Source organism: Miscanthus floridulus, chromosome 15 (genome assembly GCF_019320115.1).
Source record: "Miscanthus floridulus cultivar M001 chromosome 15, ASM1932011v1, whole genome shotgun sequence".
NCBI classification, from domain to species: Eukaryota; Viridiplantae; Streptophyta; class Magnoliopsida; order Poales; family Poaceae; genus Miscanthus; species Miscanthus floridulus.
This window is the reverse complement of record NC_089594.1, coordinates 2,602,899-2,627,513: the sequence shown is the minus strand read 5'-3', so window position 1 is coordinate 2,627,513 and position 24,615 is coordinate 2,602,899. Positions and strand designations below refer to the sequence as shown.

The 24,615-nt window shown below is 44.8% G+C and overlaps 2 protein-coding genes, 1 non-coding gene and 2 pseudogenes across 3 annotated transcripts; 4 read left to right on the top strand and 1 right to left on the bottom strand.

Annotated features, from left to right (window-relative positions):
• Positions 1–459: 459 nt before the first annotated feature.
• TRNAP-CGG (transfer RNA proline (anticodon CGG)) lies at positions 460–531 on the bottom strand. The gene has a single exon. It is a non-coding gene; the product is annotated as a tRNA-Pro (tRNA).
• A 6,439-nt stretch (positions 532–6,970) lies between these two features.
• On the top strand, positions 6,971–10,710 carry LOC136508408 (protein MALE DISCOVERER 2-like; annotated as a pseudogene).
• Positions 10,711–10,937: 227 nt separating this feature from the next.
• LOC136508635 (protein GRAVITROPIC IN THE LIGHT 1-like) lies at positions 10,938–14,766 on the top strand. Its single transcript, XM_066503368.1, has 2 exons — positions 10,938–11,086; positions 13,197–14,766. Exon 2 carries the CDS (start codon positions 13,264–13,266, stop codon positions 14,530–14,532), a length of 1,269 nt encoding a protein of 422 aa, XP_066359465.1. The 5' UTR covers positions 10,938–11,086; positions 13,197–13,263; the 3' UTR covers positions 14,533–14,766.
• A 409-nt stretch (positions 14,767–15,175) lies between these two features.
• Positions 15,176–18,749, top strand: LOC136508634 (uncharacterized). Its single transcript, XM_066503367.1, has 4 exons — positions 15,176–15,814; positions 16,632–17,114; positions 17,525–18,037; positions 18,134–18,749. Exons 1-4 carry the CDS (start codon positions 15,308–15,310, stop codon positions 18,212–18,214), a joined length of 1,584 nt encoding a protein of 527 aa, XP_066359464.1. The 5' UTR covers positions 15,176–15,307; the 3' UTR covers positions 18,215–18,749.
• Positions 18,750–19,281: 532 nt separating this feature from the next.
• Positions 19,282–23,773, top strand: LOC136509304 (uncharacterized; annotated as a pseudogene).
• Positions 23,774–24,615: the final 842 nt, after the last annotated feature.

The window sequence follows — 24,615 nt, the reverse complement described above, 5'->3', positions numbered from 1 at the left end:
TTGATCCACATGGGTGTACGACAGTGTATGGGTATGATGTAGATGGTTACGGGACTACTGGTTGGGGAAGACAGACAGCACAGAGTGGGGTTGTACTATTGTAGCACGTTTGGGTTGTCTACCACGTCTAAGGTGTCGTTTGATGCACATGCGCTTGTTTCTAAACTACTGCTGCCAACTTAATTAAGTTTGGCCAGATAAAGGCATGAAATCATATGCCGATATGCGCCTAGGACAGACAGGAAAAAGAAAGGAGAAAACCCAAGAAGATGCCTATTGCGTATATGCAGAGAAGCCCAGACTGGAAAGGAGGATCTGAGTGTAAACCCAAGAAGGTGCCTGTTGCATATATATGTATGCAGAGAAGCGCAGACAGGACCTGAATGTAAAAATAAAAAATCTCACGACCTGAATCTAAGCACAGACAAAAAAAAAAGGAGGAACTGAACGCTAAAAACCGGGGTGTTGCGAGAATCGAACTCGCGACCTCTCGCACCCGAAGCGAGAATCATACCACTAGACCAAACACCCAACTGTTGGTGTTTGTGTCAGTGGAATTTTATTAAACCAATAACTTAAATGGCAGTGACAGGCCATACAGGAGGAGATGATCCGGTTCGTCGGTTCGATAACCCAAACCTAAATTTGTAAGCCAATTTGCATTGATGGGAAAGGATACAGACTCTATGTATGTCGTGTGAGTTTGGAACATGTGTGTTCTCTAAACATGATATGAGATGAACAGCCTACCGTTTATATATGCATGATGACATACACCATGAAATATGCAACACGAACCTTCCTCACAATTCAATCCAATCTTTTCTTGAGTGAGTAATATCACCACATACGAAATTCCCACCACTGTTAGCTTAAACACTCATCAATCCTGTTTAAACATCGGGTAAACTTTAAATGGTGGTAAGTCGTTACTATTTAATCGGTCTATTAATCCCATTTAATTGGAAATTCAACCCGTTTAAATAGATGATTAGCTAGTCGAAATAATGGCTAAATGGTATGAAGTGACCTGATTTCCGCGAAGGGAAATCCACAGAGTCGAAGTGTAATATGACCGTTGTAGAGCATATTACCCAAATCCCAGTTGAATACCACATCCATACAATGATAATATCAGAGTACAAATAGTGTAGAATTACATAATTTATTACATCGCCGTATTGGCGGAATCAAAAGTAGCATTCATTCAGAACAGCTTGAAGATAAGATCACCAAACTCGAGCGTAGACACGAACCCCTCAACCGTCAATCTCCTCGGAGCTATACTCCTCAGCAGAACCTGTGTGCCAAAATTTATCAGTACGATTTGTACTGGCCACTCCCACCCTATAAGCATTGCTTCGTGGAAATTGGATGCAAGTTGGATATAATAAAAAAGGAACCTATAAGGTTGGGGTTTCCTATGTATTAGCATATCAAGAGTATAATAATAGTTGGTCAAGTTTTAACACCATTCCCACACCCATTCCCGTCCAGAGACAGGTTTCGATCCCGGGATCGATTTACCACCATCTCCACACCATCACCACATCACAACCATACCATCGCTCAGTCGACAGGCCAACTCCCTCTCGGCACTGTCTCAAGGCCCGTAGCCCCTGGCTACGACCGGCACTCTCTCCCAGGGGAAGAAGAGAAGGACTTATCTCACTATCTAGTTTAAGTGAAACCCAGGAAAGGTCCATAGCCGACAAGTCGACATATGTATCGATCGATCAACCAAACACTCTGCAGAGATTTTACATACCACAAGATTAGCTATCCTCGGAGCCATATATCTCCTAGGTAGAATTCCGGTCGCTTGCTAGCCTAGAACAATGCCACCCTACCTCTCAACCCTGGAACATCCCAAGTCTAGTCTAGGATGGCTGATACTGTGAGTCATAGACAGAGCGGGGGCCCTCCGGATGTCAAGAGCCGGGTCCACAAGGCCTCCTAAAGTCTCGGAAGGGTGTGGGGGAAACCGCGCGCCCCGTACCTTCTTGCACACGTTCGCCTAGCAGTAGTGGCATCGTCTACCAAGTAGTCTGACCGTCCCGCACCATATAGGGCGAGTGGGATGTAAAGGATTCCCGGTGAGTCTGAGTACTAGTAAGTCCTTAGGGATGACTAAGCCAGAATGTCTCCATCAGGGTTTTCATTTACCGTGCCACCACAGCACCTCTACCCCCGGCTCCACCTCTCCGAGGTTCACACCCAAGGCCACCTCCAATTACCATTTACCCGCCACAGGTATTCCATATCCAAGTGCCCAGGTAGCACCACATGGCAAGACTTGCCCCAGGATCGTCATATACTCCAACTTGGTCGACACAACCCTCACCCTCCATGCACCCAAGTCACACACGCAGCACTCACCCCATAGTTCAGATAACGCTAGTTTCCACCACGCATCAATGTAGTACAAGCGTAGTAGAAGTAATAAGTAATGAAATATAGCAGCAAGCGTGTAACTAGTCTAACAGCAGGGTGAGCAGGGGTAAAATTGCGTCAAGGTAAAGGCCATCAAGAAAGCATACTACCATGCAAGTCCTATCATAGTGAGATCATAACAATAAAGTAAAGCAATAGCAGTTCTATATTAGCCATGTGTAATAGGTGCTACGAGGTTAGGTGGGATGTGGCACCTTCAGTGCAGTCGTCTCCGTACTCCTCACGGTACTCTCGGTCCTCGTCCGTCTGGTTCTCCTCCGAGTCTGCAACAATCGCATTATAGTTGCGTTAGCGACGTCTATAGATTAGCACAAAGAAGCAATGAAAATTTAAAAGAGCAAAATGCACTCAAACATGGGTTCATTGCGTAGAGCTTGATTTTAGATGAATTTTGGTCTGGGTCTTGTATTTTTCTGAGGTCGTATGAATTAGTTATGTATTTCCAAAGATTAAATTAAGGCTGATTAATTCATGGCTAACACGTGTCACACTGTGACTGGTTCACGTGGCATGTAGGGATACAGCTGGTGTGGTGGTCGGAGAGGTCGCCGAAGTGGTCGGAAAGGTTGCAGCGGTGGTCAGAGATGTCACCGAGGTGGTCGGTGAGATCACCGTCGTGGTCGGAAGGCTGACCGAGGTGGTCGGAGAGCTTTGTCGACGTGGTCGGTGGGATCGCCGAGGTGGTCGGAGTGGTCACCGAGGTGGTTGGTGAGATCACCGTCATGGTCGGAAGGCTGGCCGAGGTGGTCGGAGAACTTTGCCGATGTGGTCGGTGAGATTGCCAAAGTCCCCGACGCTGGCGTGGTCTCATCCTCATCATGACGTCAGTATGGCGCCATCCGAGCTAAACTACGGTTGACAGGTGGGCCCAAGGTCAAACGGTGTCTGACAGGTGAGGCGCGGTTCATGATGAACCCGCCTGCGTTGGTCCATAGACCGCAGAGCTGGTCTATGAAGGACTTGTTCCACTTACTCCTTCCTAGTGTTTGATTCACGTGCACCAAGTGCACGGACGTGTGGCCGGTGAGGGGAAAATCCCAATCTTCTTCCCTGTCGTGCTCCCGCCGGTGGTGAGCTCATCGGCGAGCCCCCTCAGTGGCGTGGGTGTGCAACTAAGGTGGGCAAAAGCTTGGCCATGCCATAGCGGGTGTCCTAGTGAAGTTAACGTGGTGGTCGGGTGGCTCTAGTTGGCTGGCCACAGTGAACGGTGGCGTGGGTTCGTCGGCGTGCATGGTCAGGGCTGTAGTGATAGCGAGAGCCTAGTTGGAGGAGCGTGTGTGTGCTCCACGGTGCTTCTACGACCATGGTAGGTGTGTTGAAGGAGCTCCTGGTGCTCCTAGTGGCTCCGACCATGGTGGTGGGGCAAAGCGGAGGCGGTGGCGCTCCGACGAGGTGCGGTGCGGCAACGTGGGGCTCCGATGGGCTTCATTCTCGGCTAAGGTAAGCGCGGTGTGTCTCCCGTCATGGTGGAGCCAGTCAGGGTGTCAACGTCGCCTTTACCGCGACGTAAAAGACGCGGTGGTCTCGCTATGGTTGTGCTCTGGCCATGGTGAGCGCGTGCGTGCGTGCGATGCGTTTGCCTGGCATAAGCAGAGTGCTCGGCGCTGGCGTTCCTGAGCTGAGGGCTCGACGTTGCCCCCTTTCTTCCCTTTGCTTTGTGTTTCCATTTGGCTCAACAAGAGGGTCGTGGTGATCCTTCTATGCTACCGATTGGCTAAGCCGGAGCAAGAGCTCATGCTCCAACGTGGTCCATTCATGGTGTTCGAGAGGCTAAGTGTGGTCGTGCCAGTGTTCCCGAGCTGCTAGGGGTCGGTGAGGTCAGGCCTTGGGCTGGTGCGCGTGTGGTGCGTGTGCAGCGTGTCCAGGAGCGAGAATGCTCTGCCTCTGTGTTTCCCAGGCGCGGGGTCACGGTGGCGTTCATGGCGAGTACGGCGAGTGGCGAATGACGTGGCTCACCGTAGGGCTCGTGGCGGTGCAGTGGCGAGGTGAGACCGTGATGAGGCGATGCAGTGCCGTGCTGAGCAGCTACGTCGCCGCAGCCGATCGGGGTGGCGCTCCTGGCTTCGGCGAGGTCCGGTTCTGCAGCGGCTTCCTTCCTCCTCCCTCTCTCTCGGCTTGACGCGGTGTGGTGCTGTGCTACTAGCGGCGGCGGCGGCGAACGGGCTGAGGGTTAGGGCTCGCGGGCATTGGCTTTTATAGCCGAGCTCCAAGGGCTCCAATGGCGGACGATGATTGGGTGGTGGTGATGCGTGCGGCGCATCCGACGGCTTGTGTGCGGTAGCGTAGGCGCGGCGCAAGGGGGAACAGGGTCATGCGATGTGCGTGACCCCAGGTCCGCGTCTGCTCCGTGGTCGGCTCCCGGTTGCGGAAGAGGTTGGCGTGGGGAGGAAGATGATCCTGTTGCTGGGGTGGCTGACGCGTGGGGTCCGGTTGTCAACTTGTCCTGATGCGGCGGCGTGCGATGCGTGACTGCCGTCGGGAGGGTCCGGTTTGTCAGCGGCTACACGCGTGAAAGGGCAGGCGAGGCTTAGCTGGGCTAACTGGGCTGGTCAAGGTAGGCTAGGCCGAGCTGCTGCCTCCCTCCTTTTCCTTTCTCTTTTATTTCTTTTCTATTTTGTTTGCCTTTCTCTTTCATTTGTTGCCAATTTGGTTAGGGTTCAATTTATTTAGTTAAACATCACATAAGGCAAAAGGATCCAAATCACAAGTGGGATTAAGGATGCATGCATGATTTATTTATTTAGGAATTTAATTACACATGCGGCATAAAACCAAGCTATGCTCATGATTTTAACCTAGTTGGGTCACATCCAATCCAAAACTAGGGTTTGGCTTCTACATGTGTCACTCAACATCACTCAGGGTTAAAACAAAAATTTTGTAGTTGTGATTTTTGGTGTGTGGATTTTTGGGTTGTTACATGGTAGGTGGCCGTTTCATAGCATTTCATAAAAACAATTAGTTCATTTCTAAAATTAGCATCAACAAAACGAGCGTATATCTAGTAGAAAATCTAAAATAACTTATAATTCGGAACGGAGCCAGTAGCAAACAGAGGTGTTATTGTATCCATGCTAATTAGCTTGTGTTAGCAGAGATAAAGTTGGCAAACTGAGGTGCTTTGTTTTTCCCACCATATAATTTGCATGGAGAAGAGGATGGTAAAGATGAGGTTTTCAAGAAAATACCAGGTCAATCCGTGCCACCAATCCAGCCCATCATTTTTTGAATTGACTTGCTCTGGTACATAACATCAATGGTTAAGTCATGAACTTGCCGAGGACAAATAAATAAACTAAACAAAAGTGCAGCGCTAGCGAAGGCACGGTCCAAAAATGTTATAAAATTTAAGTGAAGATGGGAACACAGATTGTCTAACCATCACTTGTGTACTCTCTCTAATGCATAGACACATCAACTAATAGCGTAGAAAAGAAAAATCAAATGCACACTTCAACTGAGTAAATTTAATAGGAGCGACGACATCAGGTAGCAGGAGACGATTTCCTACACACATCACCATCATATATTATATTGTATGTTATATATATTATACATGGCTTGGAGTTTGGAATTGGCTCGGCTATATAGTATTTTTTAGATAATAGAAAAAAAAATCTGATTTCAGCCTTCTACTCAGAAGAAGCATGGGTCCACGCTTATAACAGTAACACACCCAAAAATTAAATTTATTATAGATTTATAACTCAAGTCCGGTAAATGAAAGACCATCCATTCGATGCGAAAAACTATATGGCTCTTGATTCTAGTAGCTTGCAGGAATCAAGAATCCGTTCATTGTCTTCGTCCGAGCGTTCAATAGAGTTCAAAATTATATTGAGTCTACTCACTCAAACAATTAAATTATTTGACATGGTCATACTGTAGTGACTAGTGACCCATCAAGACACGAGGTAGGTGGCATGCAAAATTGACACGAAAGTGCAAAAATGGGTCCATGAAAAAGGAACAAGACGACACCTAGATCTCTAATTGAAAAGGTCTACGCATGCTATAAGCCTATGTTTGAGTCTCCGATACGGCCTAAATGCTCATATTTTTAGATATTTACTACTTTTTTCATTTTATTTGTGATCAATGACGTATTGACGTGTCTATTCACAAGAATATGCATATGGCTTTTATTTATTTTTTTGTCAATCTAAGATATGTCGGCAAAGTCCTTTAAAGACGTCCATATAGATAAACAATGTGAACAATGCATTCATAAAAGTAAATACACGTGCATCTATGCTTGCACTATGCTTCGTTTAGGAAAAACGAACACTTCAAAGGTAGCACAGTACCAAAGTTGTGTGTAAAATCCAGCGAGTACCAAATTCTCGAAGTACACTGCCTACGATAGGTTCTTGGCGAGTGACGTTTGGTGGTCCAGTGGAGAGGCGAGAATATGTATAATTAAGTAAATAAAAAAAACTCCCACAAGAAAAATAAATAAAAGGAAATTTCCATGTGTTGGGCAATCAGTTAGCAGCCAAGGATGCCTAGTGCATCTCGTTCTCATCTTCTTTGCGTATCTGGCTGCCCACAAATGGACAGAGACGGACAGACATCCTCCAAAGTACATCCAGTCCACCAGATTGCATAATCTGCTCCTGGTCCTGGGAAGCTAAGCTTTACAGGTACTGGAAGAGAAGATCCTAGCTGTAGCTGTTCATATTCTCTTCCTTGGCTTCTCCAATTCCTTCGTTTGATTTGATCCCCAACAAGACAGTAGCTGCTTGCTCTGTCCTGATTGGTGCTCCTTTGCTGCTTGCTCCTGAAGAGCCTAGAGGAATGGCGCTGTAGATTGGGGCATCCTACTAGAGTGAAGGGAAGCTTCTCTTTGCTGCAGGTTTGGCTTCTATGTGAGCCCTTCTGTCCCTGTTCTGTCTTTGATTCTTCAATTCTAACTCACGGGAAACCCCATCTAGCTTTGTTACGAGTGTGGATTCTTTACTTCAACAGCTGCAGTTCTTGGACCCTCCCCTACTTTTCTGCCTCATTTTCCCTACTTGTTTGACTTCTTTTTCATCCTGAAAACTAAGCACTCCCCTTTATGATATCTTTCAGGATAGGGGTCAAACAGATGGAGATTGTTCTGTTATGGCATCTCGATTCGTTTCTTGCGGTGGTATGCAATCCAATCCGTGTGTGTCCCTCCTTCCCACAGCGCAAAAGATGCGAGCTTTCCGACATCTAGCTAGCTAGGCTTGCTTGTACAGTCAGTCAGTCAATCACCACGCGTCACTGGTAAGCAGTCGAATCTATGGTGGTACTGGTGCGCTCTTTTATTCCCTTCCCTAGTTCTTACTCTCTGTTTTAACATCCTGCAGTAGAGAGAAGACGTTTGGGCTCTCTCGGTGTTCCAAACATGCCCTAAGCAGCATGTAGTCAAGAATGTGTAGTTACCCCTTATTTAAACCACTCTTGGAACAGGTCCTTATCTCATTTTGCTATTGCCCACTGTTGTAAGTATAGCTTCCAGCAGCAGGCATTACTCAAATCAAACAATTCTAGAGTCAGCTATGCTTGTCAAACGACAGTTTTGACTTTTGAACATTTCTTGATGTCCTTTCCCCTCTTTTCAAACCTGACAGTTTGTGTATGTTTACTTGTTGGGATTCAGGCACAAATGGTAAATATTTAAATAAGAAACAGTGACAACAAAATTTTTTAAAAATCTCTTCGACGTAAACTTTTGCGGACCTAGATTACAAATGGACAAATTCTGGTTGTCATTATGCACCGATACCTGCAGAGACGGGTAACATGCAAAATCTGAACTGCTAAGTCAAACTGCCATCAGAAAGTTCATAAAAAAGATGTTTGCCAGAAAAAGCAATTCTTTCAGATCTTTGAAGATAGTGCCACATAAAAATTAACATCACATGGCGAATTGCCATCTCACTTGCACAAGCATACATAGATTTCAGTTTCATGGGGGCTATCTGATGAAGTGCTGCAATCTTGCAGGAAAACCTTAACAAAGTCAGTGTCTTGTTTCTTTCTTTCTTTTTACTACATGTAGTTTCCTAACCATAATTACAACTTCACCAAGTTCACTCCTTAGCCTATGTTCAATTATTCATCCATGACGCTAATGGTAAACAGCGCAATCAGGGGTGTTATCCAGAGACGACTCCAAAGCCCAGAAGCAAAGGCACATAATGTTGATCCTTCATCTCCATCCAAGTCTTTACCTCGCTGGGTAATCTACATAATAGCCACCGGTGGAGCGCTTGTCTTTGTGGCTGTAGCTGCTGCCACTGTGTATCTACTCTTCTCTCGTCGAAAGAAGGATACCACTGTCATGCCATGGTCTACTGGACTCAGTGGACCACTCAGTAAAGCCTTCGTGGCAGGTCAATCTCTCACCATCCGGAACTTATGGGTTAAACCAAATGGGCACAGTTCATCAGACTAGCATACATAATTTCATCAGCCTGCTTGCATATAAATTGCCTTTATTTGCAGCATGGCAGTTACTTATGTGATGTTGTACATACTGTGTATCCAGGTGTTCCTTCTCTAGGAAGGGCAGAGCTACAGGCAGCCTGTGAGGACTTCATCAACATGATCAGCTCCTCATCCGACTGCACGCTGTACAAGGGAACTCTGCCCTTGTTTAGTTCCACCCCAACTTCCAAAAAGTTGCTACAGTACTTGTCACATCGAATGTTTGCGGCCCGTGCATAGAGCATTAAATGTAGACGAAAAGAAAAACTAATTGCACAGTTTGGTGGGAAATTGCGAGACGAACGTTTTGAGCCTAATTAGTCCATGTTTGAACACTATTTACCAAATAAAAACGAACATACTACAGTAGCCCCAAAATCCAAATTCCTACGACTAAACACAGCCTCTATCAAGCGGAGTCGAAATAGCAGTAGTCTCCACTTCAGTTAACTCTGCCAAAGATTGGGCCGACAGGTCTGAGGAGCAATTCAAGAACAAGGTATGTTGTAGTGTTGTGCAAAGCTATGGTCAAGTCAACTAGTTTTTCACTGTTGTAGTGTTGTGTGTCTTATCTTACTGAACATTAACCGCTCCTGTTTCAGATATCTGTTCTGTCCAGAGTGAACCATAAGAACCTGATGAACTTGCTTGGTTACTGCACGTGCGACGAGCCATTCACAAGAATGATGGTTTTCGAGTACGCTCCGTGCGGTTCCCTCTTCGAGCATCTTCATAGTGAGTGCCCTCTCCACCTCTGTATCTGTCTCGATGCCTAGAAAAATACAGTAACGTTCTTGCCTTTTCCTTTTGCTGATGAAATGAAACACAGCAATGGTGCTAACTGTTTTCTGATTCCCATGCAATAGTTAGGCAGTTGTTTTTTTTGATGAAACACAGCAATGATTGATATCTGAAGAACATGCATGTTGCCTGCAATGATTGATTGTTAAGTAGCTAATAGAGTAATTCCTTCTCATGTTGTGCAGTTAGAGAAGCAGAAGATCTGGACTGGCCTGCACAGCTGCGCATCATCATGGGAGTAGCATACTGCCTGGAGCACATGATCCAGCTCGACCCTCCAGTGACGCCACCAACCCTGGGCTCCTCGTCCATCTACCTCACTGAGGACTACGCGGCCAAGATCTCCGACGCCGAGTTCCGGAAGGAGGACGACGGCGGCAAGGAGTACGCACAGACCGATGACGACGTCGTGTACAGGTTCGGGATCCTGCTGCTGGAGGTGATCTCCGGGCGGCTGCCATTCTCCGAGGACCACGGCCTGCTCGTCCTCTGGGCGTCGAGCTACCTGGACGGCAAGAGGCCGCTGCGTAGGATATGGTTGATCCGACGGTGAGGTCGGCCGTGCCCGAGAAAGATTTAGAGGCGCTGCGCGACGTCGTGAGGCTGTGCGTACGCTCGGACGACCAGGAGAAGAGGCCGGCCATGGGCGAGGTCGCAAGGACGCTGAGAGGCGTCACCGGGTTGTCGCCGGAGCAGGTGACGCCGAGGGATAACCCGCTGTGGTGGGCCGAGCTGGAGATTGCCTCGGCGGTGGAGTCCGGGTGAAGTTCAGAACCAAACGTGAACTGGATTTTCTTTTATTTTGTTTTTGTCATCGATTTTTATACTTTTTTTTTTGGTTTTGTTGCTGATCACTGCGAAGAATCTGCAAATCTGTAATAAGTAGTGGTATAGTACAAGTTTAGAGCAAGAGATGTCACTGTAACTATAGCTTGTACAATATCAATGCTTATGCTTATGCATGTACAATATCAAGTCCAAGATACACCCATCATCATCAGATCCTATAGAAAAAACACGCATTGTCAGATGTCAACCATTATATAAGGCAAGGCAAACCATATTTTGTGTTTGGCTCTAAAAAAAAATCAACTTTACATATGCGATTCAAGAGAGAGGGCTCAACACAGCCCAACTGCCCAAGCCCAAGCCCAACCCAACCCAAAGCCACGATGAGCAAAGACAAGCGATCCCTTTCCTCCTTTTCCGTTTTCTCCCGTTCATTCACCTCGCTCTCTCTCCGTGCGGCGACGACTGGGACTGGGCGACGGCCACCGCCCTCCGCCGGCGCCATTCTTTCCCTGCGGCAGAGACGACTGGGCGAACGCCGCCCCACTTCGCCACCTCTTCGCCGGCGACGATCACCCACCAGGTATGCCCGCTCCCTTTCTCTCCTCTTGCTTCCTTTGCGAAGCCGAGCACCCCAAACCCTAAGCTGTTCGAACCCGGATCTGACCCAGTTACAAGTAGTATATACATGAGTCCTACTATCTTCGAGTTTTTGCAAAAAAACCATCGGGGGCACGCATCCTGGATTCGCTCCTCTGTGCATCCATGCTGCTGCTGTTAAGGTAATTAGGCCTACAATGTAGACTAGACTTTGGATGGAAGCAAATTATGATTAGGTTTCACGTGGTTCTTGCTTTGCTTTGGTACCACTCTTTAGTCAGTACCATGTGTCTGATATGTGCAACAGCGAAGCTTGTCAATCTGGGCGAACAAAAGAAACCCTGTTAATCTGGGAATGCTACCTGCATATAGAGGGAAGGAAATGGTACGTGCGCTAGAGGCTATGGTTTATGTGCTGTTATGTGTTGTCGATACAGGGCACGTGGATTGGTAATGGCCACATTCGGATAAGCGGATAGGCCAGTTTCCAAAAGAACCTGATTCCAGGATGTGCGTTTTTAGTATTAAAAGATGAATAAATAACTGATAAGGCTCATTAAAACTATGGCTGTAGCAGGAACTATAAACCAGCTTGCAATATGGTTGTTTTGCTCTTTTGCAGTTTTTTTTGAACTTTGAATTAACCAACACCCAACACTCCAAAAGCCCAACAGTTTTGTAGCGCTGGTGTTCCCTGTGTACCATGTCTTCAATGATTCAAGTGATCCAGTGGCTTAAAATAGATCCTGGTGTCAAAAGTAGAGAAATAGATTTGCTTTAGCGAATGAATGTATAGTGTTCCAGCCCATTATACTTTTTTTTTTTATAGTTTCATGTTCTGTTTAGCTTTGGCATAAGCTGTGGTTATATTGTGCAGAACTGTTGTTGAATTCAGATTGCAGCAACCAATGAGTGCTATAATGTACTTTGCTCGAACAACCTTTTTTTTTCCTTTGTGGATCTAGAAATATTTACAAGTTGAGCAAGAATTTTCACTGTAACTGGCATACAAAATATCACTACTCTTTGAGGGGATGATTTCTCTGCCAGGTCCAGTTACATCTGTCAGCAGACACCTATTGCTAGAATGCTGGGCACATCATGCATTGGACTCACTATACATCAAGTTTATAAGTAGATGAACGATGCAAAGTAAAAGTGACAATTACATTGTGAAATCTTCTTGTTTGTTGTTTTGTTTGTTCAACAGCGCAGACATAGCGTAGCATTAGGCATTAGCATTACCCAAGGAAAGGCATTGATAGTAGCTGCTTATGGAGGGAATTAAATGCTATGTACGTTAAAGGTTATGAATTATGATTCATGTGCTGTTATCTACCATGGATATGGGGGCACGTGGTTTGGTATTGGGCAGATGGATAAGTGGATACGCCTGCGTTCAAAAGAACCGAATGCGTGGATACATTTTAATATTTTACATAATAAATAAATAATAAGACACAATAAAATTATAAAGACAGTTGCAGCCTAGCAGGAGCTATAAATTAGCTTCCAATATGACCGTTTTGGTCTTTTGCAGTTTCCCAAATTTCCATTTAGCCAGCATGACAGCACCCAACACTACAACAGTGAAGACAAGTCCAAGCATTTCCAATTCTTTAAGTCAACACCCAACACTCCTAACAGCCCAATAGTTTTGTAGCTCTGGGCCGCTGCTCTTCCCTGTGTAGCCTGTCTTCAATGATTCAAGTGACCAAGTGGCTTAAAATGGATCATGGTGTGAAAAATTGAGAAATGGATATAACTCTATCGAATGAGCTCCGACTAATAAATGTATAGTGTTCCGTTCCATTAAATTTTTTTGACTTTCCTGTTTTGTTTGGCTTTTCCATAAGTTGTGGTTAGATTGTGGAGATCTGTTGTTGAATTCAGATTGCAGCAACCAATGCTTGCCATAGTGCACTTTGCTCTAAACCTCTAACCACTCCCCCCCCCTGTGCTACCATGCCATTTGTAGTACAATAGCTTTGAACCATTCATATGTTGGTCGGACAACACAGGCTGAACTACTCCTATCAAATTCATATCTCTTGTTGTAAATTTGTGACCTGAACCGAATAGTTGATTTGCAGGTGGATGTCATTTTTTTGTTGAGAAGTTGAAGACTACTAACTTCTTTGATCCTGAGGTGAAGAAGTAATGATCCGCCCAGGCTCAAAGGAGTCACAAAATTATGATATCAATAATCAAAGAGTTCATCCTCAACCAATTGATGAGAACATGAATCAGAATGGGGACTCAATGGACACTATGATCGGGAGGATATTCAACAACATATCCTCTTTAAAATCTGCATACATTCAGCTGCAGGAAGCGCACACCCCATATGACCCTGACAAGATCCAGGAAGCTGATAAGCTTGTCATAGAGGAGCTTACAAAACTTTCAGAACTCAAGCATGCTTACAGAGAAAAACATCCTAAGCCAATAGCTGCATCCCCTCAAGATTCGCGCTTGCTTTCTGAAATACAAGAGCAGCAGAATTTGTTGAAGACCTATGAGGTCATGGTAAAGAAGTTCCAGTCCCAGATCCAGACTAGAGATACTGAGATAACCCATTTACAGCAGCAAATTGATGAAGCTAAACTTCGGAAATCAAAGCTAGAGAAGAAACTGAAACAAAGGGGCCTACTTAACAAGGAATCAGAGGAATCTGATGAAGAAGAGAACTACTTCTCCATTGAATTGACACCAAGTTTGTTTACATCTGCTGTCGATAACGCACACCAGTCGATACATGACTTTTCAAAGCCTTTGATCAACATGATGAAGGCTGCAGGTTGGGATCTTGATGGGGCTGCTAATGCGATTGAACCTGGTGTAGTTTACACAAGAAGGGCTCACAAGAAGTTTGCTTTTGAATCCTATATTTGCCAAAGAATGTTCAGTGGGTTCCAAGAAGAGAGCTTTTCTGTCAAGGATTCTAATATAAGTGTTTCCAATGAGGCTTTCTTCCATCAATTCCTTGCAGTGCGAGCCATGGATCCTCTGGATGTCCTGAGCCAGAACCCTGACTCAATATTCGGGAAGTTCTGCAGAAGCAAGTACCTATTGCTTGTGCATCCAAAAATGGAAGGTTCTTTCTTCGGCAACATGGATCAGAGGAACTACGTCATGAGCGGTGGCCATCCAAGGACACCTTTCTACCAGGCATTCCTAAAGCTAGCAAAGTCCATATGGCTGCTGCACAGGTTGGCGTACTCCTTCGATCCAAAGGCAAAGGTATTTCAAGTGAAAAGGGGAAGTGAATTTTCGGAAATCCACATGGAAAGCGTTGTGAAGAACATCATCATAGAAGAGGGTGCGAAGAGGCCAAAAGTTGGCCTGATGGTGATGCCTGGTTTCTTGATTGGGAGCAGCGTCATACAGTCCCGAGTGTATCTTTCAGATGCCAAGTGTGCTGACTGACCTGAAGATGCTGCAGTTACACAATGAGCTTGAGGGTACTTTGCTTCTTGGGACTAGGGAGAGCTACCACCTGCATAAGTTTAAGGTGGACTGTGTCTGTCTTGTATGTAATGCGTGAGACCTGTTGTTTCTCTGCCATGCTGGTTTTGACGGCTTTGTGAAGATTTCCATGCGCTATTCTGTCCAATGGGCTTTTGTCGTTTTCAGGATTAGTAATATATTCCTGTTTCCCAATGTTGCATTTCCATGTGCTATACTGCTGTGTAATCCTGCCCAATGTTTTGTACATGCCATCAGTGTGATTGGAGAGCCAATGTGATGATTATATAGGCTGTACTTTTCATCTGAAACGTTTTTGCCCAATCAGATGATTCTATTTGCATAGTTGTGTGGTAAAAGTGTTCCATATCAACGTGTTGTAGCTTGGGGACTGATATGGTGGAAGTGGAATACGGAGCATTAGTGCTGCTGTATACTTCTTGCTCCTTTCCTTGCTTGGGTCTTGTGCTTCCACCATTGAACAAGGTGTGTGCAGAGAGTTTTGATGGGCAATGATAAAAGTATAAAACAGATAACAATTTGTTTAGTTGCTTCATAGTTCATACGAATTCACAAATCTCATCGAAGCCGAGATACCATTTGTTTTGTCGGTCAGAGATGCTTTAACCATTTGCGAAGCCTTGTCCATTCCATTCTTCAGAAGAGAAGAGAAGAGAAGCAACAACAGACCACGCTCCAGTCCAGTCACCGTCAGTCTCTGCTCTCAACTGCTGCCATGGCAGTCGCATCCGACAGCACCCATCCCCCTCCCTCCGTCACCCACGACCTCGACGAGGATGACGACGATGAAGAATTCGACGACGACGACGACGACGGCGACGACTTCGATGACGAGGCCGACGACGACGACGATGGCGGCGAACCCCCCGCGTCCTCATCCGAGGCGGCTCGCCTCGAGGCCGTGCTCCGGCGGCTCACCGCGGACGAGGTCCGGATCCGGGTGCACCAGGTCACGATCCGGGGCTGCGCCCGCACGCGCCGCGCCGCGGTCGAGGCGGCTGTCGGCCCGGACCTCGCGCGCGCCGCCACCGTGCGGGACCTCGTGCGCGCCGCCGCCGCGGCCGGCGACCGGCTTCGTCGCCTCGGCACCTTCGACACTGTCTCGATCACCCTCGACGAGGCGCCGCCAGGGATCCCCGGCAGCGCCGTCGTCGTCCTCGTTGACGTCGCGGAGGCCCGCGGCCGCGCTGCCGGTGATTTCGGCGTCTTCACCAACACACAGGTACCCATATCTCCTTTTGCTTTTACAAAATTGAGTTGTTTGCATCTTGCGTGATGCAATGTTCTTACTTATAGAGATAGGGGTCAAGAGACTTCACTTTTAATTTAACTAAAAGAGACCTCCCACCAGAATCTTAGCTAATTTGAAAAGGGGCACATTCAATACAATCAAGTGGATTGGATTGTCCTTGCTTTGAGAATGATCAGTCAAGGGCTCAAGGGTTCATGATACATAGTTTACTACCTGCTGTTATGCTAGTATTGGTACAGTGTTGTGGATGATGGAAACGACTACCAGGACCATTGATTTGTATCAGTTTGCCTTAGTGTGATTTGTTTAGGAAAAAATGGATCATGTAGTTCTTGCATATCATTGGGAGTTAGTCGGGCTATCTTCAGGTGCATTGTGGAATGGATATGTGGTTTTGTTTCCTGATTCCTACTGCTATGGTTCTGGAGTAAAACAGACTAGTTTCCTGCATTTTCTGGTTCAGCATTGCAGTATCATTGCAGGACTTTTTTCATGCCCTGTCATATTTATCCGTTCCAAAATCATACACGCTCCGCTGCATGGCTTGGATGAAAATCATTCAAGGGTATCTCTCATGCATTCTCTATCACTTACATGTGCATTTAGCTTTGGATTTGTGCATACTGTTTCTTCCTGCTAATTTGACCTAACATGATTGATCTTCAGAACCTACTGTGTTATGATAAATGGCGATTTAATGTCACTATATCATATGCACGACTTCAATTGGTTCCCAAATCCACTTTCTCAAGTCTCACCAATTTTCTTTATGTGAACCTTTTTGCAGACTAGATCATGCTCACTTGAAGGTTCAGTGAAGTTGAAGAACCTATTTGGATTCTGTGAGACCTGGGATGCATCAGGTGCTCTTGAATTATATAAGACAGCAGAGCTAAGTGCTGGAGTCCAAATGCCTAGAATCGGAGCAATACCAACTCCGCTGATGGCTAGAATATCATTTCTGTCTGAGGACTGGTTGAAGTCCTCACTCAAAGAACACCTGATGGGCGTTTCTGTTGGCTTCCTCTCCACCATGAACCACAACCTTGCTTACAATTTGACATGGAGGAAATTAACTGATCCAACACGTATGTCATCCAATTCCGTACAAGAGGAATTAGGACATAGCCTTTTGTCCTCTATTAAGTATGCGTACAAGGTTGACCAAAGGGATTCAAGCATAAGACCTACACGTGGATATGCTTTTCTGTCGTCTTCTCAAGTTGGAGGGCTCGCACCAGGGAGCAAATGTTCACGATTTCTTAGGCAGGTATATCTCGACTTTCATTCTGCTCCATCCTTTGCGTTGCTTGAAAACTAGGCTTTACACAATACACCTTTTAATTGAATCCTAGGTGACCTTTATTATTGTCTTTTTCTTAGGCATCATTGGAATCTTTGATTGAATACTTTTGTACCTCCAGCTTTGCAAATTCATGATCAATGTTAACAATGCAGATTATTGTGAGTCTACCGTTCTTCCAGTAGATATACCTTTTGTTGTCTGACTACTGACCAAGGGCAAATAACTTTCAAAGTTATGTGCTCTGTTAAAGCATCGAAATCGAAATAGCGTTTTTATTTTCTAGAATCGAATGCCCTGCATACTAGGATTTTTTTATCAACAACTGAACTGATTTGAACTGAAAGGTATTTATTATTTTCTTGATTGTATATCAGGAATTTGATCTTCGAGTGGCTTTGCCTCTGGGTGTGCTGAATGGTGCTCTGAATGCCGGAGTGGCTGCGGGAGTCATCCATCCATTGGAAAGGGCATCCACAGGATCTGTCTCACCACTTTTAGAAAGATTTTACTTGGGTGGAAATAGGCCTCTTGTATGCCGGTTGGGTGGACCATCTTCACTATTAGGCTTCAAAACAAAAGGACTGGGGGCAACAGAATTCAGAACACGTGACCCCAATAATTCTGACATTGGCACTTCCCCTTCTCCTGAGCTAAATGGTCTTGGAGGTGACATAGCAGTGACAGCCTTTGCTGACCTGTCATTTAATCTGCCTCTGAAGCTACTCAGGGAGCTGGGAATTCATGGCCATGCTTTTGTCTGTGCTGGAAATCTTGGTAAATTAACGGACTGTGATCTTCAGAAGTTCCCTGTTACTGACTTCCTACAAACATTCAGAAGTTCAGCAGGATTCGGCGTTGTTGTGCCAACCAGACTGTTCCGTATAGAGGTTTACCCCTTTACATTCTTCAGTTTTTTCCATTAAAGTTGGTGATGAATTTGCCACAGAGAAGTTTAGTTAACACGTTTTTCTCCTATTGTCCAGATGAATTACTGCTACATCCTAAAACAGTTTGATCATGACAAGGGGAAGACAGGCATACAGTTTAACTTCTCATCGCCCTAATTTCTCTGGCAGCATTGTCTATTTGTTAAGATGGATATTCCAATTTTCCCCTCACTATTCTGATCTTATGGAGGAGCCTGTCTAGAACTGCCACACGTAAAAAGAAAGGCTCTCACGCTGTAACTGTAAGTGATAAATTGTTTGTACTGTGATATGCATTTGATGCTGTGACCTGTGAAGCACAAAAGCAAAAGGAAAGCAAACAAGTTGGGAGCAAGTTTTCAATGCTGTCATGCATGTTTTGGACTGGAAATTATGGAACAGCGTTGTCCAGAGATCTGCTTGAATAAGCCAACAGTAGCCAGGGACACACGATTGTTGCCGAACTGCCTAGTGTTGGCCATTTCTTGAAGAGAAAATTTTGTATTTGGCCCTAAAAATAATGCTCCTTTCTTATTTGATATCGAAACTGAAAATCTTTCCTATATGTCCTGAACTCGAGTTTTTCTTTCCTATTTGACACTTCCGTCAGTTTGGATGGTTAACGGCAAGTCCTATGTGAAAAGTCCGTTTTACTCCTAGAGTTTTTTACAGTCCTGGCATTTCATGGTTAATATTGCTATCTTTTATGAAACATTGCAGTTTAAGATAAAAACATTCATAAAAGATAGCAATATTAACCATAGAATGCCAGGACTGTAAAAAACTCTAGGGGTAAAACGGACTTTTCACATAGGACTTGACGCCGTTAACCATCCAAACTGACGGAAGTGTCAAATAGGAAAGAAAAACTCGAGTTCAGGACATATAGGAAAGATTTTCAGTTTCGATATCAAATAAGAAAGGAGCATTATTTTTAGGGCCAAATACAAAATTTTCTCTTTCTTGAACTGTTTGTCTGTAGAAAAAGTAGGAACAGATGAAGCAAATTTTGGCTATGCTATGGCATGCTGAACAAAAATTTCCATGATGGTTTTGTTGCGAATTGGATATGGTGCCGACATGAACGCTTGGACAATGAGATTGTGTTTTTACCAACCAGTATTGGTCATGTACATATAACACGAGCTATCTTGAGCCCTTTTTGGAAGAACTGTTGTACTTGTACGCATCCAACTAAAAATGTTTTCTTTTGACATAACGGAGTTGCATCCAACTAAAAATGTTTTCTTTTTACAGAACTGAGTTGCCCTGCATGATCCAGGGCTACCAATGGTTTCTGTTTGGATATTTCTCTCATCGTTTCTTCTTTCTCCGGTTCTTTTTTCCAGCCTAAATAAAACGATGAACCAGCCGTTCTGCCGTTAACACTCGAACGGTCGAGTTCGAGTTCACTCCGCTGGTCTCTCGCCCTGTTCGCCGGCGCCGGCGCCGTAGGGCCTCCTCTCCGCCTGCATTGCCCCGCACGCGCCGTGGACCTCTCCGCCGTAGCGCCGTGTCCTCCTCGCCCTGCGGCGCGCGCCTTGCCCGGCGCTCGCCTCGCGGCCTCCTGGCTCCTGCCCCGCCGACCCTCCTGCGCTTCGCTTCCCACCCCTGGCTTTGTTCGCTTGCTTGCTACAGCATACATGGGGCAGGCGGCCTCGTCCGCGCGCAGCCGGGAATCCAGCGACAGTGCTAGGGTTTCGCGGGCGCCGAAGCACACGAAAAAATCGCGGCAAGAGGTTCTTCAAGTGCCCCAGGAACCACGAAGGGGGTGAGTGCTTTCTCCCTTTATGATGTTCATCTGTAGGACTACCAATCTTGGCATCATTTCATTTGTGCCAGTTTCATCCAGTTACGTTACATGTGCGCAGCGCTTTGTTCCTCTGAAAACATTGCCGTGTGTTTACTGTGATGGGGAATTTCAGAACTTGCTGTACTTACTGTGATCCATTGTGCAGGTGCCATGGTCATGGACTTTGCTCCTCATGTTACAAAATTATGTGAATTATTACCTAGAGAAGCATGTATTTTGGACGCCGTCCCTGACGCGCTGGAGGTAAAGTATCTGAACTTGGGAATGGAAGAGGTGAGGAAGGAGTTGGTAGGGACGAAGAACAGAGAAGGAATAAAAAATTATGTTTGTGTATTGTGGGGTCCATCAATTTAGTGTTTGTCTTGTTGTACACTCTTTTGGAACATGAGAGAAACACCCAAGCCAAAACAATTCTTTCTGAGAGGCATACAAATTGGGTCCCAAATGTTATGAGGCTTGCCAATTGAGATCCAAGCACTGAAATTTCTTACTATAGAGACCTTAGACCACAATCAGACATCCAAACCTAAAGGAGGGCGCGCTGGTCATGCAATTAAGTAGGCTTTACTGATGCCCTTGCTTTCAGTCTTTCAGAATGATGAGACACGGCTATGCCTACTTAATTTTGATTTTAGCAGCTGCTATGCTAGTAACAATACAATGTCCTGGATGATAGACAGCTCTAGCCCCGAGGAATACTTGAGGTGAATCACTTTATCTTAGTGTGATTTGTTTTAGGAAAAAGTGAAGCTTGTAGTCGCATTAGTTGGAACTCAACTGACACTATTTAGCTGCATTGTGGAATCGATACAATGTAGTTGTGATTCTTGATGTGCGCTATTCTGATTCTAGAGTCAATCGATTAGGTTCCAGTTCTGGTTCAGTATTGCATTGTATCTAACATTCTGCATTGTAGGATCTTTTGTGTGTTATGTTGTAACCCTCCACACCAACATTATACATGCTCCAAATCACTTGGATCCAAATCATTTATCTTTCATGCATTATTTGTCACTTAACATGCGCATTTAACTGTACGTGCATCTGTTATGTAGACCTTTAGTAATCTATCTTTAGCAACTATACTCTGTACTGTATATTCAGTATGTCATGACCTCATGATGTATGAACTATGATGGTCAAACATTACTATATAGATGAATGACCTCAAATTGTTCTCTAATTCACTTAAGTCTCACCAATTTTCTTTGTGTACACCACTACACCTTTTTGCAGATTAGATCATTTTCACTGGAAGTTTCACTGAAGTTGAAGAACCTATTTGGCTACTACGAGACCTGGGATACATCAGGTGCTCTTGAATTATGTCACATAGCAGAAATAAGTGCTGAAATGCCAAGACTACATGCCAGGATATCATTTATATCGGAGGATTGGTTGAAATCCTCACTCAAAGAGCACACTATGGGTGTTTCTGTTGGCTTGCTCTCCACTATGAATCATAGCCTTGCCTATAACCTGATGTGGCGAAGTTTAACAGATCCAGCACGCATGTCATCCAATTCCATATGACAGCATTTAGGACATAGGCTTTTGTCCTCTATTAAGTATGCATACAAGGTTGACCAGAGGGACTCAAGCATAAGGCCTACACGTGGGTATGCTATTTTGTCATCTTCCCAAGTTGGATGCTTTGCACCAGGAAGCAAAGACTCGTGGTATCTTCGACAGGTATATCTGATTTCCTTTCTAGTCATCCTTTGCTTCCCATAAAACCAGGGTGTACACCTTTTAATCATATCCTTTTTACTTTTCTTTTTCTTCAGTAGCATTTTAAGTTTTTGGACGTTTTATACTCATTAAGCATTGTATTTGTAAATCTTACTTTCTTTTCCAACTGCACGATCAGTACTACCATGCACATTGTGGTCACATTCCTAATTCTCTCCCTTGAAATATACCTTTTTAACCGTTTCTATGATTAGTGGACCGATGATAAAAAAAAGGTTTCATGATCTGGTAAAGCGCTCAAATGGCAGTTTGCTTTTGTCTTCAGTCCTAATTCCTATAAAAAAAATGTGGCAGTTTTAAATCTGAATTTCACAATTTTAATCTTTGTGTATAACGCACTGCACATAATGTTTTTTTAATTAAAGAACTGGATTGATTGAAACTGAAACATATTTATTTAGTTGTGCTTAGCATAATTCATTTTTTTATTGCCTATCAGGAAGTTGATCTTCGCGTGGCTTTCCCACTTGGTGTGCTGAATGGTGCTCTCAAGTCTCAATGCCGGAATGGCTGCAGGACTCATCCTTCCGTTGGAAAGGAAATGCACAGGGTCTGTCATACCACTTTCAGAAAGATTTTACTTGGATGGTAACAAGTCTCTTGTTTGCCGCCTGGGTGGACCATCATCACTCCCTGGCTTCAAAGCAAAAGGTCTGGAGCCGAAAGACTTTGGAACCTCTGCCCCAAATAATTCTGAGAATGGTGCTTCTGCTTCTCCTGAGCTACATGGGGGAGGTGACGTAGCAGTCACAGCCTTTGCTGATCTGTCATTTGATCTTCCTCTGAAACCGCTCAGGGAGCTGGGAATTCATGGCCACACATTCATTTCTGCTGGAAATCTTGCTAAACTAACAGAGCATGGTCTTGGGAAGTTTTCCATTACTGACTTCCTACAGACATTCAGAAGTTCTGCAGGATTCGGTGTAGTTGTGCCAACCAGACTGTTCCGCATAGCGGTTTGTCCCGTCGCACTCTTCAAATTTTCCAGTGAATTTAGTGGTGAGCTTGATGCTTAAAAGTTTACTTAACATGGTTTTCTCCTCTTGTCCAGATGAACTACTGCTACATCCTAAAACAGTTTGATCATGGCAGGGGAAGGCAGGTGTACAGTTTAACTTCTCATTGGGCTAATTTGTTTGGCAGCATCACCTCGCGCTGGGGAGGGACTTCACTTTTGGATGTTGATGTGAATGCTTTGGACTGGAATGATGGAATCGTGTTTGTCCAAGGATCCTGCTTGAATCAGTCAACAGTAGGTGGTGACAAATGGTTGCTGCCAAGCTACATAGTGCTGTCCATTTCTGGGATGTGTTTCTTCTGTAGAAAAAGTAGGGAAAGCTGATGCAAATCCTGAAAGGCCAACATGTGCATCATGTAGAACAGTGCGGTTGTTGCCGAGCTACATAGTGTTGAACTGGGATTGTTTCTGTGGACCGACATGGCAGGGGCAAATGAGGATGTGTGTTTTTTTGGCTAATAGGCTTGCCATGTACTGTATGCTTTTTGTTTGTGATCCCAAAGTGAGTTGTGGTGTATTTGATTGAGTGAATAACCAATGGCGTGATCTTATCATCTGACCAGAACAGGTCTGATCAATTTCAAAGGGAACAGCGACGTCTCCGTCCAGGTTACCAGGTGCTGTGTGCATCGTTTTTCTGCAGATGCAGGTGAGAGGTGACGCAGCCTCCATGTTTAAATTGACACAGCCAACACACACATTAATGGATGAATGTATCAACGACAGGTCTGACAAAGATGTCCATGAAGAAATGGCGATGCAGATGAAGCAGCAGCAGCAGCCAACGAATTGAAGCAGTCGAATTTTTAAGACCGATCCATCAAGCACCACTGATTGGTCTAAGAAGTTGCAACAAGCAGGCAAATATACATATACATATGGATGGAAACGTACCATTGGTGCAATGCACATGCACACGACTAATTCTAAACGGAGAGTTGTTGCAGAGCGATCATGCATGTCGCTTTAATTCTACTGTGCATGATCAATGAATTGATTCAACAGCCTAGCCTTACACACACATGAAGTTCCAATCAACGGAGAACGGACGAGTTTTCTGGATTGTGTCTGCCCACTAGCAGAATGTAGATTGACGGATGAACCTACGACGATAATGGTGGTAGTACCACACCCATGCTATGTTTCTACATATATGGTCCCTACCATGTAGTCATACTACTTCAGTTTTTTTTAAAATGTTCTAGACTCGCTGATCGGCTTCTTGAATAAAAAAAAACTGTTGTAGACTCGACTTCACACTATTTTTTGAAATATTAATAACTTGCCACTGAGCAAGTCAGGCTTATACGAATTGCCATTGAAGTATTATTTTGTATTCTTACTTTCATTAAACAAGTGCTCCTGTTTTTGTCTAGACGAATTTCTGCCACGTCCTGAAACAGTTTCATGACAAGGGAAAGAGAAGCTTACAGTTTAACTTCTCTTCCTCCTATTTTTGTTGGGAATATGTTCTCATCAAGATGAGTAGTTGCTCTCTCTCTCTCTCTCTCTCTGGCAAGAGCTTTCCTAACACACTCTGATCACTCTATAGCTCTCTCCAAAAATGGGGCCATGCACACACAAGTGATAAACTTATTGTACTAGGTTCTAGATTTAATGTTGTGACATGTAAAGCACAAAACCGAAAGGAAAGCAAAAGAGGCCGGAAGCTTTAGTTTTCAATGCTGATCTGAATGTTCAGGACCGAACTTGATGAAATTGGGTTGCACAAATATCTCTGCGTTGTACAAACATTGTTTGCAAGCTACAGTGTTGTCCATTCTTATATTAGCACTCCATTTTGCGGTAAGTTAAAAAGAATAGGACTGGTTATGCAGTTTTTTATGTTGAAAAGGCTCACCTACAATGAATCTGTTACATATCCTGGATATCTGTTCTTACTGATGTGAATGCTTGGACTGTCCTTGTCATATGTACATTTGGTGGACAAGAAAC